The sequence below is a fragment of the Ranitomeya imitator genome, chromosome 1, assembly GCF_032444005.1.
Source record: "Ranitomeya imitator isolate aRanImi1 chromosome 1, aRanImi1.pri, whole genome shotgun sequence".
Classification (NCBI taxonomy): domain Eukaryota; kingdom Metazoa; phylum Chordata; class Amphibia; order Anura; family Dendrobatidae; genus Ranitomeya; species Ranitomeya imitator.
The window spans coordinates 555,189,261-555,206,532 of NC_091282.1; the positions used below are offsets into that span (position 1 = coordinate 555,189,261).

Genomic DNA, 17,272 nt, shown 5'->3' on the forward strand with positions numbered 1-17,272 from the left:
CAACGTTATGGCTCTGGGAAAATGGGGAGGAAAAAAAATAGAAATTCAAAAACTGAAATACCCCTGGTCGCTAAGGGGTTAGCATAGCTACAAGAATTAATTGGGCCCTATCTAAAGGCATGGTTGTGTGGACAGTTTTGAAAAATTAAAAAAGCTTAGGGTACGTTCACATTTGCGTTGTGCACAACGCAAACAAAAACAACAAAACGCACGCTAAAACGAATTTTGGACGCAAAAAAAATGCAACTTGCTGTGTCCTCTGCGCCCTACGCTTGCGGCAAAAAAAAACGCATGCGTCGCAAAACGCAGCACAACGCATGTCCATGCACCCCCCATGTTAAATATAGGGGCGCATGACGCATGCGTCGCCGCGGCTGCGCCCGACGCAACCCCGCAAAACGCTAATGTGAACGTAGCCTTATTCAGCAATTAAAGTTGATTTTGTTTGCATCTGCACATTATGAAATTAGCTAAGTGACTTACTGGTTTTGTAAGTTTGCGTAACTAAGTTTTAAGACTCCCTTATACTTACACCCGACTCATGAGTCAGTGCTGTCCTCTCCAGTCGTAACTGTCCTGTTTACAAGAATAAGGCTATTCTAACATTATACCCCAAAGCATGATACTTATCTGCCTTCATCTAGCTGCTAAAGAGTGGGAGGGAGACTAAGGACTGTTTGAAACTAATTTTTGTTTTGTAACCATTAGTATAATCATTTCTCAGACATATCAAGTTTAAAACAGGGGCATCAACAAGTTGCATATGAATGATTAACTGAATAGGTGTTAATAGAATCCTCTGTCTCCAAACACAGACAGTCTCCTCATGCTCTCTCCTGCTCCCACCTGCTAACAATTTCTTTGCTCCTCCTCACTGCCGATGATATTGCTCAAAATCCTGGTCCTCCTCACCACATTCCCACAGTCATTTCTACCTCCCATCCATGTCCTATCACAAATTTCCACAACCTCTCTAACCTTATACCCATTCACCCAGCCCCCGCTTCCCCAGTCCCAGCTCCAACAGGAGCTCTATGGAACGCTCGATCTGTCTGCAACAAACTTTCCTACATCCATGATCTTTTCATTACTCAAACTTTCCTTCTTCGCCAGCACAGAAACCTGGCTTACCCTTCTGACACAGCCTCTCCTGCTGCATTTTCGTATGGTGGCTTCCACCTTTCTCTCACACCCCGCCCATCAGCAAGTATGATGGAGGAGTTGGTTTTCTCCTGTCAGGTAACTGCTCCTTCACTCCAATCCCACTGCCACCCTCTGTTACCTTCTCTTCCTTTGAGGTGAACTCTGTGCGCATCTACTCCCCCTTTAACCTCCAACTGGCTGTCATTTACCGCCACCCAGGGCCAGCCACCACCGTCTTTGACCATTTCACCACCTGGCTACTTCATTTCCTTTCTGCGGACATCCCCACTATCATCATGGGCGACTTCAACATCCCCATTGACACTTCCCTCTCAGCTGCCACTAAGATTCTCTCACTTCCTCCTTCGCCCTCAATTAATGGTCTTCTGTAGCCACTCACAAAGATAGCCACACACTGGACCTCATCTTCACCCGCCTCTGCTCCCTATCTTACCTCTCTAACTCACCTCTCCCTCTTTCTGACCACAACCTGCTTACATTCTCTTCCCTCTCCTCTCCAGGTCCACAATCCCCACCCCACAAACTTGCACACTCTCGCAGAAATCTTTAACACCTCAATCTACACGAACTCTCTGAATACCTTCTCCCTCTTAACCCATTACTTGCCAAATTAGCAATTTTCTTTTTTTTTTTTTTTTTTTAATGACAGATTTTTAATGATTTGGGTCCTAATGAATCAGAAACAATTTGCTAAATTTTTTCAAGTACGGATTTTTCAGAAAAGGGCATCCCAATATTCAATTAAAAATGACAATGACATGATTTCCTATTTTGAAAACATTCATTTTACAAACACAACACAAAAAAGTGGACCTAATTATAAAAATTATAAAATCTTAGTTGCTAGAAGCTAAAGATTAGGCGTCCCAAAAAAGGACATTGGTAGATAATGGGTTAAAGACATAAGTTCCCTACACAATGCAGATGCCGCTGCTGCTTTATATAACACCACAATAGCTGCAGCTCTGGAATCTGTCTCCCCTCTCACACATACCAAAGCTCGCAAAATCAACAGACAGCCCTGACACACCTAACTGACCAAAGAACTGAGAAGGGCTTCCAGGGTTGCTGAGAGAAGATGGAAAAGATCCCACTCCAACGAGTACTTCATCGCATTCAAACAGTCCCTCACTACTTTCATGGCCACACTCGCTGCAGCAAAACAAGCCTACTTATCTCTCATATCCTCCATCTCACAACCCTAAACAGTTATTCAACACTTTCAATTCTCTCCTCCGTCCCCCAGCACCTCCTCCCCCTCCCCACTCATCTCAGCTGAAGACTTTGCCTCATTTTTCGAGCAGAAGTTTGATAACATCAGAGACAGTTTTGGTCGACAACCCCCAGAACCCTTCCTCCTACAAAACCAACTTCTCCAACATTACAGAAGAGTGACTCTTCACTACTTTCAAGATCTCATCTCACCACCTGTACACTTGACTCGATCTCATCCCACTTCAACCCAAACCTCACCAGTCTTCATCCCAACCCTAACCCATCTCTTCAGCCTATAACTAACAACTGGCGTTTTCCCCTCAATTTTTAAACATGACTCAATCACACCTATCCTCAAAACGCTATCTTGACCCATCCTCTGTATCTAGCTATCGCCCTATATCACTTCTCCCCTTTGGCTCAAAACTACTGGAACAACATGTTCATCTTGAACTGTCCGCCCACCTCTCTTCTTGCTCCCTCTTCAACTGCTTACAATCTGGCTTCCGGCCGCACCACTCCTCTGAAACTGCCCTAACTAAGGTCACCAATGACCTATTAACCACCAAAGTCAAGCGACACTACTCTGTCCTTCTCCTCCTGGACCTGACCTCTGTCTTTGACACAGTGGACCATTCCATATTATTACAGACCCTCTCATCTCTTGGCATCACTGACTTGGCCCTATCTTGAATCTTGTCATACCTAACAGACAGGACATTCAGCGCCTCCCACTCACACACCACCTCCTCACCTCGCCCCATATCTGACAGAGTCCTGCAAAGTTCAGTCCTAGGGCCCCTGCTCTTCTCCATTTACACCTTCAGCCTGGGACAGCACATAGAATCTCACAGCTATCAGTATCACCTCTATGCTGATGACACACAGATATACATCTCTGGACCAGATATCACCTCCCTACTAACCAGAATCCCACAATGTCTGTCTATTTCATCCTTCTTCTCTGCTAGATTTCTAAAACTTAATATGGACAAAACAGAATTCATCATCTTTCCATCATCTCACTCAACCCCTCCAACGGACCTATCCATTAAAGTAAATGGCTGCCCACTCTCCCCAGTCCCACAAACTCGCTGACTCGGGGTTATCCTTGACACTGATCTCTCCTTCAAACCACATACCCAAGTCCTTTCCACTTCCTGCCGACTTCAACTCAAAAGTATTTCACGGATCCATACATTCCTCAACCAAGAATCTGCAAAAACCCTAGTCCATGCCCTCATCAGCTCCTGCCTTGACTACTGTAACCTCATGTTCTATGACCTCGCCTCTAACACTCTCGCACCCCTCCAATCTATTCTAAACTCTGCTATTCCCTTGCCTCTCCCCTCTGTCAATCCCTGCACTGGCTCCCCATTACCCAAAGACTCCAGTTCAAAACCCTAACCATGGCATACAAAGCCATCCACAAGCTGTGTCCTCCGTATATCTGTGACCTCATCTCCCGGTACTTACCTGCACGCAACCTCCAATCCTCACAAGATCTTTTCTACTTCCCTCTTATCGCCTGTTACCACAATAGCATACAAGATTTCTCCTGCGCATCACCCCTACTCCGGAACGCTCTACCACAACATATCAGACTCTCACCTACCATGGAAACCTTCAAAAAGAACCTGAAGACCTACCTCTTCCGACAAGCCTACAACCTGCAGCAACCACCGGTCGACTAAGCCACTGCACGACCAGCTCTACCCTCGCCTACTGCATCCTCATCTATCCCTTGTAGATTGTGAGCCTTCGCGGGCAGGGTCCTCTCTCCTCCTGTACCATTGTGACTTGTATTGTTCAAGATTACTGTACTTGTTTTTATTATGTATACCCCTCCTCACATGTAAAGCGCCATTGAATAAATGGCGCTATAATTAATAATAATAACAATAATAATAATAGCCCCCACCACGGAAAACCTATAACAAGTACTCTAAATTTAACCCCTTTCTGAAGTCTATTGTCTATGCACAGTAGAAGTTGCAGGTAAGGAGCTGAGCCTGAGTGTGTCAACTGTAAATTACAGCTGTTACTCTACTGCAGAAGGATCAAAGTTAACTTAGATCCTGGGAGAAAAACCACTAAAGTGTCACAATACCAATCACTGGAACTCAGCAATTAGACAGAAGAAGGAGGTTACTCGTCAACAACAGGAAACAATGTAACTGCAGCTTACCATGACAAACAGGGGGCCAACCATATTGTAAGAGTCAATTATTGTCCTCATAGGAAAATTTAAAAAAAAAAAAAAAAAAACAGTTCCTGAGCAATACAGTACACATGAAATAAATTAACTCACTGATATGGCATCTTTAGTACAAGTGTCAATAATAGGCTGGAGCAAGTTGTCAAACTCATTCATATCCAACTGAGTTTCTTCCCTCAGCTTTTGCATTTGCTGTTCAACCGCATGCTCTACTGCTGCAGTTATTTGTTCCTGAAGAAAAAAACAAACATGCAAATACCATCATCATAAATGTTAAACCTTGAGGATGAGTTTACACAAAGATTTTCGTGCCATAGATCACTTCTGTTAGCACTGTTTTCCCTTAGAAGTTATTAGAGATGCTATGCGGCCCTTTTCATTTAAGGCAATTTGTCACCACATTTGACCTATCTCAATTATTAATATGGGCATACAGGTTATAGACTGCTGAAAAATGTCCTCCCTGTGTGTCTCATATCAGCGGTGTTGCTGCTGAGAAATTATCTTTTATCACTTTATATAAGTGGCCTCTTCCAGACTCCGGAGCGGATGATGACAGGAGATAACTCTGCCCCAGAGCTTATTTTACATGAAGGTGGAGTTACCAGTGTGAGCCAAGTAACCAACACAGAACAGGAGAAATGACATTTGCCTTTTTACAAATACACTTTTGCTTCTCTCTCAGCTCTGCTGTATTGCACCAATATTGCTGAAGCTGAGAGGAACCTGCAGATGTGTCAGTTATCAGGAGAGCAGCCATTACACATCACACTGGTAACAGTGGTAACCACTAAACATCATACTGTAATAGTGATAACCATTACACCTCACCCTGGTAACTCCCCCTTTTATGTAAAACTAGAAATAGGCCCGATGCCATCATCGGGAGTGCACTGATATTAACATCTGTGTATACATAGACGTCACCGCTATTCCCCACGCAGACGTAGTGGCAGCCACATCTTTACTGCGCATGCACGGGTAGAGCGCGCAGTTGTGGCTGTTAATGAGCATGTGCGGGAATAGCGGAGACGTGTATGTCACTTGCCATGCGGCCACGAACTGCGCCTGCGCAAGTGACAGTGCTGCGGTGCCTTATGGGATTCGGGGACAGCTGCCGGAAGTCACAACTGGCGATTATATATGTAGATAAGCTCTGGAGGCAGAGTTATCTCCTGGCATCATCCGCACCGGAGTCTGGAAGAGGGCACATATATAAAGTGATAAAAGATGATTTCTCAGCAACACAACAACTCTATGAACATTTAACACACAGAATGAGCAATGGACGGCACTAGAGAAGCACAAATCAATATGGACATACACTCCTTAAAGAACATCCGAAAAATACGCAGGTGGCACGAATGTTCTGGGTATATGGTGCTCAGCACTGATAGGCAATCCAGAGTAAATACGATGAAACAAGAAAAGAAAACAGTGCGGCACTCACCCTTATTATATGAAGCTGTGAAATCGTGCTCTTTATTGGAGAAAAATGTATAAAACATCCATTAGGACATCAGGTCAGCGAGAGGGTGCAGAGGTGGAGTGTGGACCACACTCCACCTCCGCACCCTCTCGCGGACCTGATGTCCTAATGGATGTTTTATACATTTCTTTTCTTGTTTCATCGTATTAACTCTATGAACATTGCCGAAAAAGTCAAGTAAATAGCACCTTTAGGGTATGTGCACACGTTGCGGATTCTCTGCGGATTTTGAGGTGCAGAACCGCTGCAGATCCGCAATGGATTTACAGTACAATGTAAATCAATGAGAAAAAAAAATGCTGTGCACTTTGCGTAAAATCCACTGCAGAAACGCTGCGGTTTAAAAGAAGTAGCATGTCACTTCTTTTTTGTGAATCTGCAGCGTTTTTGTACCCATTCCATTATAGAAAACCGCAGGGGTAAAAAGCGCAGCAAATCCGCAAGAAAACCGCAGCAATAACGCACAAAAAAAACGCTACAAATCCGCAGGTGCGTTTTCTGCCAGGAGAGGCAGAATTTGCAGCAGAAATTCCTAAGCCTAATCCGCAACGTGTGCACATAGCCTCAGACAGACAATTTAGCTATTTTGCAAGTCTCTTATTTTCTAATGTCATGTTTAGAACTAAACTATTAGGGCATGTGCACTAGTGCTGACATTTCTGCATTTCAAGGCAGGAAAGACGCAGTGTATAAAGCTATGTGCACACGTTGCGGATTTGACTGTGGAATTTTCTGTGCAGATTCTCCATTTCTTGGCAGAAAACGCAGGTCAGAATCTGTGCCTTTGTGTGCGCTCTGCACACGTTGCAGATTTTTGTGCGGATTTTCCTCCTTTTTTACCCCTGCAGATTTCTATTATGGAATGGGTGCTGAAACGCAGCAGATCTGCAAAAAGAATTGACATGGTCCCTTTTTGAATCTGTTGCGTTTTCCGTGCAGATTTTCCGCACCATTAGCACAGCAATTTTTTTTGCCATGGATTTACATTGTACTGTAAATCACTTGCGGATGTGCAGCGTTTTTGCCCGAAAAAAAACGCTGCAGATCTGCAATGTTTTCACATACCTTAGCGCATCGTTGGTGCTGATTTTTCCCCACTCATGTATGGGCGAAATCTGCAGCAAAATCACTGAAAGAATGGACATGTTACAGAGTTAAATCTGCAAGTCACAAATAAGCAACGTGTGCTTGACACGTCAGGATTCTCATTCATTTTCTGGGACTAGGAAATGCGTTATGTTTTGTGACAAATCTGCACTGAAAAAAGTGACAAATCTGCAACGTGTGCACAGGCCATAAGTCTACAATCACACGAGGAGTATTGGGTCCATTTTTGATGCAGCATATTCTCACTCAACAGAACAAAAAAAATGCAGAGTAATATAATTGTAGAAATGTATGGAATTCACATTAAAAAAAAAAAACATACGGAAAATGACCTACAATCCAATCTGTCAATTTCTCTTGCACTAAATATGCATTTTATTTGTGAATTTTACATAAAGACTTGAATGAAATGAGGAAAATCCACAGATAAGAAACACATGAGTTTTTATTGCATTTCCACAGAGAACTTCCTCACTCCCTATTATCAGCTGTAATATGCAGTAGAACCTGGTAAAAAGTGTTGTAGCTGTTTAATTCCCCAACAGCACAACAGGAACATGAAGTATTGTATGGTTCCTTTTTTAGATTGATGGGATATCCATACAAGTATAGATTCTCAAATCAGTTTGTCACAGTCCAAGCACAAACCGTGATGCACGCAGCGGTTGAAGGTCTCCTGGCCCAAGCTCAGCAGCTTGATCGGTATAAGAGGTTACCGAGTTCAGATCAGGAGACCCTCAGCCACTCCACGCAACAGGGGCTGTGACTTTGTTCAGAACATGAATGTACAAAAATCGTCTCTGCCCAAGGGTTCATTCAGACATCCATGGACCTCGGCCCGATCACAGACCGCAATATACAGACTATGCCATGGGTCTCCCAACCCAAGAGTGACAGCCTCATTAAAATATGTGAAGCAATCATGTTCCGGTCAAGGAACCAATGGGATAGTCCATGCTTTGCGGTCTGAGACCGGACCAAGAGCCATGGATGTCTGCATGAGCCCTTAGGCATAAAAGTTTTTGTACATGAAGGTTTTATTAACACAGAGCATCCAAACCCCTTTGATCGAAAATAACACTGACTGATACCTGTCTCATATTGACAAGTTGCTGTTCTTGTTGTTGAAAGTTCCACTGGCTTTGTTGAATAAGATCCTCTATAGCAGGAGCACCCTGTGGTGGTGGTGGTGGTGCTAAAGTAGGGGGCAGAGGCAGAGCTGGTGGGGGAATGGTGGTGATGGGAGGATTGGGTTCCATGTCCTGTGCTTGCTTGCAAATCACTATCAAATAAAAACAAGAAAAATCTGAATTGAAATGTGTTCAGTATATCAGAATATCACATTGAAGCCCATGAGTAATTTCCTAAACTAAAGTGCTGCAGGTTCTAGAGTTGGTGTGAATCGATTTGCATGTCCCAGCTTATCAGGCATGACAGTAATCTGTGTCCGATGAGTGTCATGAGAAGTGCCCGGACTGTAGCCATGACACTTTTTTTTTATTATTATTAGATGGCCTGTCATGTGCGTGACGTAGTGCCTGTCTAATCAAAAGACGAGCTGTGGATGCCGTCAGGTAAGAGGAGGTTCTCTCAGCTGTCCAGAATTACTGTGGTAGCTGATGGACCGGGTCAGGAGAAGCGATTTGCATAAACTACAGTAGGCACGCTAAAGCCAGTTCCAACTCCTGACATATTGAGCGCAATAGGAGGTTGGAGCATAAACATTCACAGATTAGGAAAGGATAAAGATTTTTTTTTTTTTATTTAAAAGGGAATCCTCCACCTTATGGATGCTTTTAAGCCACTACTATGTGCATATAGATAATATAATGGTTAGACTAGTCTTACCTATATGCCTCATAGCTGAGGTCTAGATGTTGAGAAATGCACTTTTAATATTTTATGCCGATGATTTCTTCCAGGCTCCGGGGCATGAGCAGCAGCCGCGGGGACACAAACTTATTTTTTCGAGCACTCCAAAGATACTCGGTTAGCACCCGAGCATGCTCTGATGACACCTTATCCCAGAACGTTGGCTCATCACTATTACCTAGGCTTATGACAGGTCATTAATATCAGATTGGTGGAGGTCTGATAAGCCCCCCCCCAATCATCTGCTAGCAGGCTTATCTGCAGCCACTTCAACTCCGTACACTGTATTGAAGCAAAGCTACTAGGAGAGTGAATAGGAACTAGCCGCAATGCCACAGATAACCACTACATAAGAGTACAGAGCAGTGCTGTTCCAGCTCTCATACTGTATATAGCCGTATGCTGCAGCGTGGGTGTTCACCCTTACCAATATAATATCAATGACCTATCTTATAGATAGGTCATCAATATTACAGTTCATTCAATGAACACTGAACATGACAGGCGATACATAAATGCAATACACAAAATCTAATCATTTACATAATGAAGGCTATTTGGCAGGTTTTAGACATACACTGTTGTTGTTCCATAGCAAGTTTACACTTGTAGTAGCTGTAGAACTCTCCCCCAAACAGGAATGAAAATTTGGGGTTTTCTTTCTGCTTCTCCATGGTCATCTTCTCAAATTCAGGCCCATTTCGAGCCACAAATTGTGCAAGCTTGTCAATAACATTACGCAGTTCCTGATCTATTACAAAAAGAAAGAATACAAGTGTAAACAATCTATTCACGGACTTTATATTTTGTAAGACATGTACTAAACAGCATCTTCATAATAAATACCGTAGTAGCATACACATCTGAATCATGCTTCGTACTTTTTAAATTAACCAGTCTTCAACTTGCATCAAGTTATAATAAAAAAAAAAAACTATCAACACCTCTGATATGGAAACAAAATAGAATTAGACTTACTGGTAATTTGGTTTCTAGGAACCTTCCACGACAGTCACCTTGGAGAATGTCTCCCCGCCCTAATGGGGGACAGGAAACACAAAGGTTAAATAACCCTCCCCTTCCTGCTATCTCCAGTGTTTTTTCTGGCCATACTAGCGTGAATAGATACCAACAAAGTGCAGGAATCATCCAGTGAATATCAGATAGGGAGCAAAAATTTGTGATGTTGTGGAAGGTTCCTAGAAATCAAATTATCGGTAAGTCTAATTCTATTTTCTCTGGTCACCTTCCATGACAGTCACCTTGAGTTATACCAACGTTAATTTCTTTAGGGAGGTACTACGGCCTGTAGAACACGTCTCCCAAATGTCAGATCCCTGTCAAAATTTAGACTGTAGTGTCTGATGAAAGTATGTACAGAAGACCAGGTGGCGGCTCAGCTTATCTGCTCAGATGAGGTGTTCCCTCTTGCTGCCCATGATGTGATGGCCGACCGGGTAGAATGGGCTTTCAGCGAGGTCGGCGGAGATCTTTTGCCGAATATGCAAGGCAGATGGCTTGCTTAATCCAGTTTGCAATTGTGCTCTTAGCTGCTTTCCTTCCTTTATTCTGTCCTGAGAACTGGATAAAAAGATTCTGGTCGACACTCCAAGCCTTGGACTGCTCCGGGTAGTGGAAAACTACCCTGCAGACATCCAGGTTGTGGAAGTTTTCCTCCTTCGTGTTGGAAGGATTTGGACAAAATAACATCCTGACCCCTATGAAAATCCGAAACGACTTTGGGCATAAAGGCGGGATCTAGACGCAGGACTATACTATGAGAGTTTATGGATAGGAAAGGCTCTTGAACAGACAGGGCCTGCAATTCTATGCGCCTAGCTGTGGTAATTGCCCCCAGGAACACCGTTTTAAGCATTAGGATTTTAAGGGGTAAAGAAGACAAGGGCTCAGAGGGTGGCTGAGTTAGACTATTGAGTACTAAATTTAGATCCCAGGGGGGGGGAACCCGACTAGGGAGACTAGGATGTAATCTGCTTGCTGAAGTCATGAATCTTTTGATCCAGCAGTGGCCAGCCAGATCCTGGTCAAAAAAAAAGAACTAAGGGCCAATACCTGAACCTTTAGCGTACTGGGGGTGAGCCCAAGATCTAAACCCTTCTGGAGAAAGTCTAGGATTTGAGCAATGTTGGGGTGGAAGGGATCAGGGACACTGGGAAGACACCAGGAAGAGAACTTCTTCCATACTTTGCCATAGATGGCATTGGTCACAGGTTTCCTACTCTTTTTGAGTTTGTATAACCCTGTCTGAGAGGCCCCTGGCCTTTAAGATGTCGGTCTCAGTAGCAAAGCAGCCAGGTTCAACTTTTTGAGTCCAATAAAACAAGAAAAAAGCAGCAACACTCCACTTCTTGGTGAAAAAACAACCTTAGTCCTTTATTGCATAATAAAGATCATGGACAAGGTATTACGGGTAAAACAAGTGCAGGTTATGCAGGCAAATGAAGCAGGACGACGGCCGTTTCACGCAATATGCGCTTCTACGGGTCCAGACCCGTAGAAGCGCATATTGCGTGAAACGGCCGTCGTCCTGCTTCATTTGCCTGCATAACCTGCACTTGTTTTACCCGTAATACCTTGTCCATGATCTTTATTATGCAATAAAGGACTAAGGTTGTTTTTTTCACCAAGAAGTGGAGTGTTGCTGCTTTTTTCTTGTTTTATTGGACCCTGTATGCACCTTCTTCATAGCAAGCACCTCCAGCAAGGTGAAGGTTTCTGGAATGTGTCCGTGATTCAGAGCTCATTCATCCTTTATCAGTGAGTACTAGGAGCGGTTTTTCTCAGTGCCATTCATATCTCTTTTTACTGATCAACTTTTTGAGTCCTGGGTAAAGTAGGGGACCTTGAACAAGGAGGTTGGTTCTTTGAGGAAGAAGTATGGGACCTTCTTCGGCCATTCCCCACAAGGCGCTGTACCAGCTCCGACCTGGCCACATTGGGGGAATCGGGATTGTCGTGACTTTGTCTGACCGGATCTTCTGCAGCGCCTTTGACAGCATCGGAATTGGTGGAAAGGCGTAAGCCAGGTTGAAGGTCCATGGATGAATGAAAGCATCTATCCCCAGAGCCCATGCAGGGGGCTGAGGGAGAAATATGTTTTTGATTTTGCGTTTTGGGCATTTGCAAATAAGTCAACCTCCGGGATCCCCCATCTCGAGGTTAAGGATAGGAAAACCTCCTGGTTCAGGCACCATTCCCCGGGATGGACGTCCTTCCTGCTGAGGAAATCCACATGGGTGTTGTCTGAGCCCTTCAGATGTATTGCGGAGATTGAAAGCAGGTGTTTCTCTGCCCAGAGAAATATCCGTGCTGCCACTAGCTTCAGACTGGCATACTTCGTGCCCCCTTGATGCCGAAGATAAGCCATCGTCGTTACATTGTTGGAGTAAACACGGATATGATGGCCTTGGACTAGAGATGAAGCAGCTACCAGTGCTTCCTCTGCCTTTAATTCCCTCAGGTTGGAAGATCTGGATCCTATGTCTGAGGGCCATAGTCCCTGAAAATATGTTTGTTCAACCACGGTGCCCCAACCTCTTCGGCTGACATCTGTGTGAAGCACTTTCAGGGGAAGCTGGTCCCAGCTTACCCCCTGCCGAAGGTTCCGGCCCTTTAGCAACCACGAGAGGGCTGACTTCACGTGTCCGGGGAGTGGAATTCTTCTGGACATGGACAGTGTTCCGATACCTCCGTGAATATAGGAGTACGTGAGTCTGGAGGATTCGTGTATGTGCCTGGGCCCAGGATATTGCCTGAATACACGAAGTTAGGGACCCTATAATGGACATGGACTCTTTCAGGGTTGGGGACCTTTGCTGTTTGAATCTGGAGAGTCTCTGACAAAGGTCGCACTGACGATCTTCGGGAAGGAAGGACATTCTTACCTCCGAGTCTAAGAGAATCCCCAGGAATTTTTTCCTTGTGGAAGGTTGTAGGTCCTACTTCTGGAGATTCGGGATCCAGCCTTAGGGACTCGAGAATACCTAGAGTCTTTGACACATCTTGGTTCAACTGAGATGTTGAAGGAGCAATGATGAGAAGGTCGTCTAAGTATGGGACAAGGCAAATTCCTTGAAGACGGATGAAGATGACCACTTCTCTCATGATTTTCGAGAATACCCTCGGGGCTGAGGATACTCCGAAGGGAAGCACATTGAACTGGAAGTGAGTGATCCTGCGGTTGTGGGAGACCGCGAACCTGAGGAACCTCCTGTGATCCGGATGGATCGGAACATGATAATAGGCATCCCTCAGGTCTATCGTCGCCATTACCCAGTTTTGCCCAATAAGTGGGATTGCCGTCTTGATTGACTCCATCTTGAACCTTTGGTATTTGATGACCTGGTTCAAGAGTTTTAAATTTATGATCACTCTGCATCTCCCGGAGGATTTCCTTATGAGGAATAGACGAGAGTAATGACCTCTGCCTAAGTCCTGCTGAAGTGCATGAGAAAACACTGTCTCACAAGAGATCCTGAATTTGAAGAAGGGAGTTCTGGAGGTCTGGGGATTGTTCCAGGGTAATTCTTAGGCATTTGAGGGGGGGGTTAGGGCTCCCGAATTCCAATTTCAGTCCTAATTATATGGTGTGGAGGATCCACTGGTTCGTGGATATGGACTGCCATTGGGCGAGAAACTGTGAGAGTCAGCCCCCCACTGGAGAGTCACTGTTTATCCGGGGTCTGTTGCCGTTGAGGCACAAGGATATTCCTGTCTCTACCCCCCTTCGGGTAGCTCCATCGACCAGTTTTACCTTTTCCCCTAAAGTCCTGGGAGGACTGATCACGAGGGGGGGAGGGCGAAAAAAAAACACTTCCTAGCAACCATTTGTTCATGGTATATAAGAAACTTGGTCCACATACACATATTAAATGTAAAATACCAATATATAGTATAAACCTGCACACCCTGATATATAGCGGGACACCCCACCGTCTGGCTCATGGGCACATATGCACAAAAAAGGGGGCCAAGTGTAACCACTACGATGTATGTAATCCTAGAGAATCAGGAAACAAGCCCTAAAGCAAAGGGAGCACCCCCTAATGGAGCAAACACAGAGTCAAGCCACCCAGATATAATAAGAAGGGAAGCACTCTAAACCAAAAGCCAGAAGATAACACACAGCGGGGTATAAAGCCCGACTAAAATACAAGCCCCTGGTAGGGCAGCAAGGATAATACCATTACCCACATGGTCGGAGTGAGAGGAGGAGAAGACTTCACCATCCCCTAGGTGCAGGTGAATGTGGACCAAGAGACACGCAGCCCAACGCGTATCGCCCTATATATTGGTATTTTACATTTAATATGTGTATGTGGACCAAGTTTCTTATATACTATTGTTTTTAAGTATGTTTTATGGTTTTTTTGAAGTTGCTGTTTGTTAATAAAATTCCTGTTGTTATATTTTGCATATTGTCATTTATTTGTTTTGAGGTGTGCATTCGTCTGAGTGGCTTCTTTCCTTTTGTGTGCAGGTGGTCTCATTTGGTCCAGCATACATGTGAAACTCTATGAATATATGGAGACGGTTTTCCTTCTTGAAATTTTCAAGACACATCATGATTACTTCTCTTCTGAGTTAATGTTACTGTCTAGCAGTAACATGAACTCAGAACTGGCAGCAGCCAATGGGACCCAGATACACCCATCTACTATTCAAAGAAGTCTCACCAGACGTTTATAACCACCAGAGGGTGGTTATAAATGGTATAGTCTCTAACTGGGTCGCTGTGACCAGTGGGGTACCGCAGGGGTCAGTATTGGGACCTGTTCTCTTCAACATATTCATTAATGATCTGGTAGAAGGTTTACACAGTAAAATATCGATATTTGCAGATGACACAAAACTATGTAAAGCAGTTAATACAAGAGAAGATAGTATTCTGCTACAGATGGATCTGGATAAGTTGGAAACTTGGGCTGAAAGGTGGCAGATGAGGTTTAACAATGATAAATGTAAGGTTATACACATGGGAAGAAGGAATCAATGTCACCATTACACACTGAATGGGAAACCACTGGGTAAATCTGACAGGGAGAAGGACTTGGGGATCCTAGTTAATGATAAACTTACCTGGAGCAGCCAGTGCCAGGCAGCAGCTGCCAAGGCAAACAGGATCATGGGGTGCATTAAAAGAGGTCTGGATACACATGATGAGAGCATTATACTGCCTCTGTACAAATCCCTAGTTAGACCGCACATGGAGTACTGTGTCCAGTTTTGGGCACCGGTGCTCAGGAAGGATATAATGGAACTAGAGAGAGTACAAAGGAGGGCAACAAAATTAATAAAGGGGATGGGAGAACTACAATACCCAGATAGATTAGCGAAATTAGGATTATTTAGTCTAGAAAAAAGACGACTGAGGGGCGATCTAATAACCATGTATAAGTATATAAGGGGACAATACAAATATCTCGCTGAGGATCTGTTTATACCAAGGAAGGTGACGGGCACAAGGGGGCATTCTTTGCGTCTGGAGGAGAGAAGGTTTTTCCACCAACATAGAAGAGGATTCTTTACTGTTAGGGCAGTGAGAATCTGGAATTGCTTGCCTGAGGAGGTGGTGATGGCGAACTCAGTCGAGGGGTTCAAGAGAGGCCTGGATGTCTTCCTGGAGCAGAACAATATTGTATCATACAATTAGGTTCTGTAGAAGGACGTAGATCTGGGGATTTATTATGATGGAATATAGGCTGAACTGGATGGACAAATGTCTTTTTTCGGCCTTACTAACTATGTTACTATGTTACTATGTTACTATGTTTTCATGGAAGAATTGAGGCCAAAAATCCATACCTTCAATATTGAAACAAGCTGACACAACTATGCTTGGAACATAGGAACTGGGATGGCAAAAAATGTCAGCAGGTAGTTTGGACTGAGGATTCAAAATGTATTAATATTTGGCTGTAACAGAAGCAATTTATTTGTAGTTCCTCCAGAATTTGGCACAACCTCCCTGCTGAGTGCTTTCAATAACTGTGTGGAAGAGTACCTAGAAAAATTGGTGTTGGTGTGAAGGCAAACCAAACATGATGCCATTTGGATTTGTTTTTTGTTCATTTACTTTGCATTTTGCTACTTGGTAAAATAAACTTAACACTTCTATTAACGGATCCAGCAAATGGTGCTGCTAGATCCGTTTTTTTCCACATAGACTTGTATTAGCGACGGATGGCCTTCCGTTTCATCCATCGTTTGACGGATCCATTGTAAATTCTGTGTCCGTCGCCCGGAGACAACTGACATAGTAACGTTTTTTCTGCACGTCGAAAAATCAAGACAATGACAGATCCTGTGCTGTCCGTCATTGGCTATAATGGAAGCCTATGGACGCAGGATCCGTCGCTGTCCATCAAAAGACAGAAGCCAGAGACGGATTCCGTTTTTTGAAACTGAGCATGCCTGGAAGAACTTCTAATTTTCTATTCAGGGAAAAAAAAAAAAAAAAATCTTTCTCTCGATCTCGAATTTTGTTCTTTTAAATTCCGGCAGCAGCCACTTCGACGGATCCGTAAAAAAAACGGCTCCAGTTCATTCGTTTTTTACAATCTGCACAGGATCCGCCTTTTCAACACTTTGACGGATTGTGACTGATTCTAAAAAACTGATGTGTGAAAGAGGCCTTAACTATGCAACATTTTCCCAACAGCTACCGAAAACCTGTGAACAGCACTCTATACAATTCTAATCACCTACATTTTCACCAGAAAAAAAATAAACGGTGACTTTCAAGACCGCGACTCGCCCTGCAGAAAACAAGCATAGGGCCAAGTCATCGCGGAAAATACACTTATGTCTTCAAAGAAGAAAAAAAAAAAAAAAAAGAGCAAGACAATGAAAAACTGGCAGTAGCAGGAATGGGGTGAGAAAACCCCTCTCAGCACTGCTCTGTGTGCGAGACCACCACAGTACAGGGGAAGAGGGGTCTCCCCATTACACACAGTCCCTAGAATAAGCCACAGATGCACACAGCTGCCAGTCACTGGGACCTACGGGGTTAACTCCACTCACGCCTCCCCAACATGGCGGGAAACACCTCAACCCCAGAGGAGAACGAAATCCTGCCTCTCACCTTCAGGGGGCAGCGGGACCTCCATGGCGAGGACTGCGGTCTGCACCGGACACGACTCCTCTCACTACACAGCACCGCCACTCGTTCCAAGCGGCCGGAAGTG

General features: G+C 44.2%; 1 protein-coding gene across 3 annotated transcripts in view; it reads right to left on the bottom strand.

Annotated features, from left to right (window-relative positions):
• CHERP (calcium homeostasis endoplasmic reticulum protein) overlaps nucleotides 1–17,272 on the bottom strand; it is a 78,076-nt gene extending 60,804 nt beyond the window's left edge. For 2 of the 3 annotated variants that reach the window (XM_069767741.1, XM_069767740.1), the window contains exons 1-4: nucleotides 17,170–17,272; nucleotides 9,643–9,816; nucleotides 8,285–8,475; nucleotides 4,691–4,828 (exon numbers count right to left, since the gene is read on the bottom strand). In XM_069767741.1, coding sequence (XP_069623842.1) covers nucleotides 4,691–4,828; nucleotides 8,285–8,475; nucleotides 9,643–9,816; nucleotides 17,170–17,194 — 528 coding nt within the window. In that variant the 5' untranslated portion in view covers nucleotides 17,195–17,272. Of the gene's footprint in view, nucleotides 1–4,690; nucleotides 4,829–8,284; nucleotides 8,476–9,642; nucleotides 9,817–10,043; nucleotides 10,103–17,169 lie in introns of all 3 variants that reach the window. The other variant, XM_069767742.1, reaches the window with a different exon arrangement.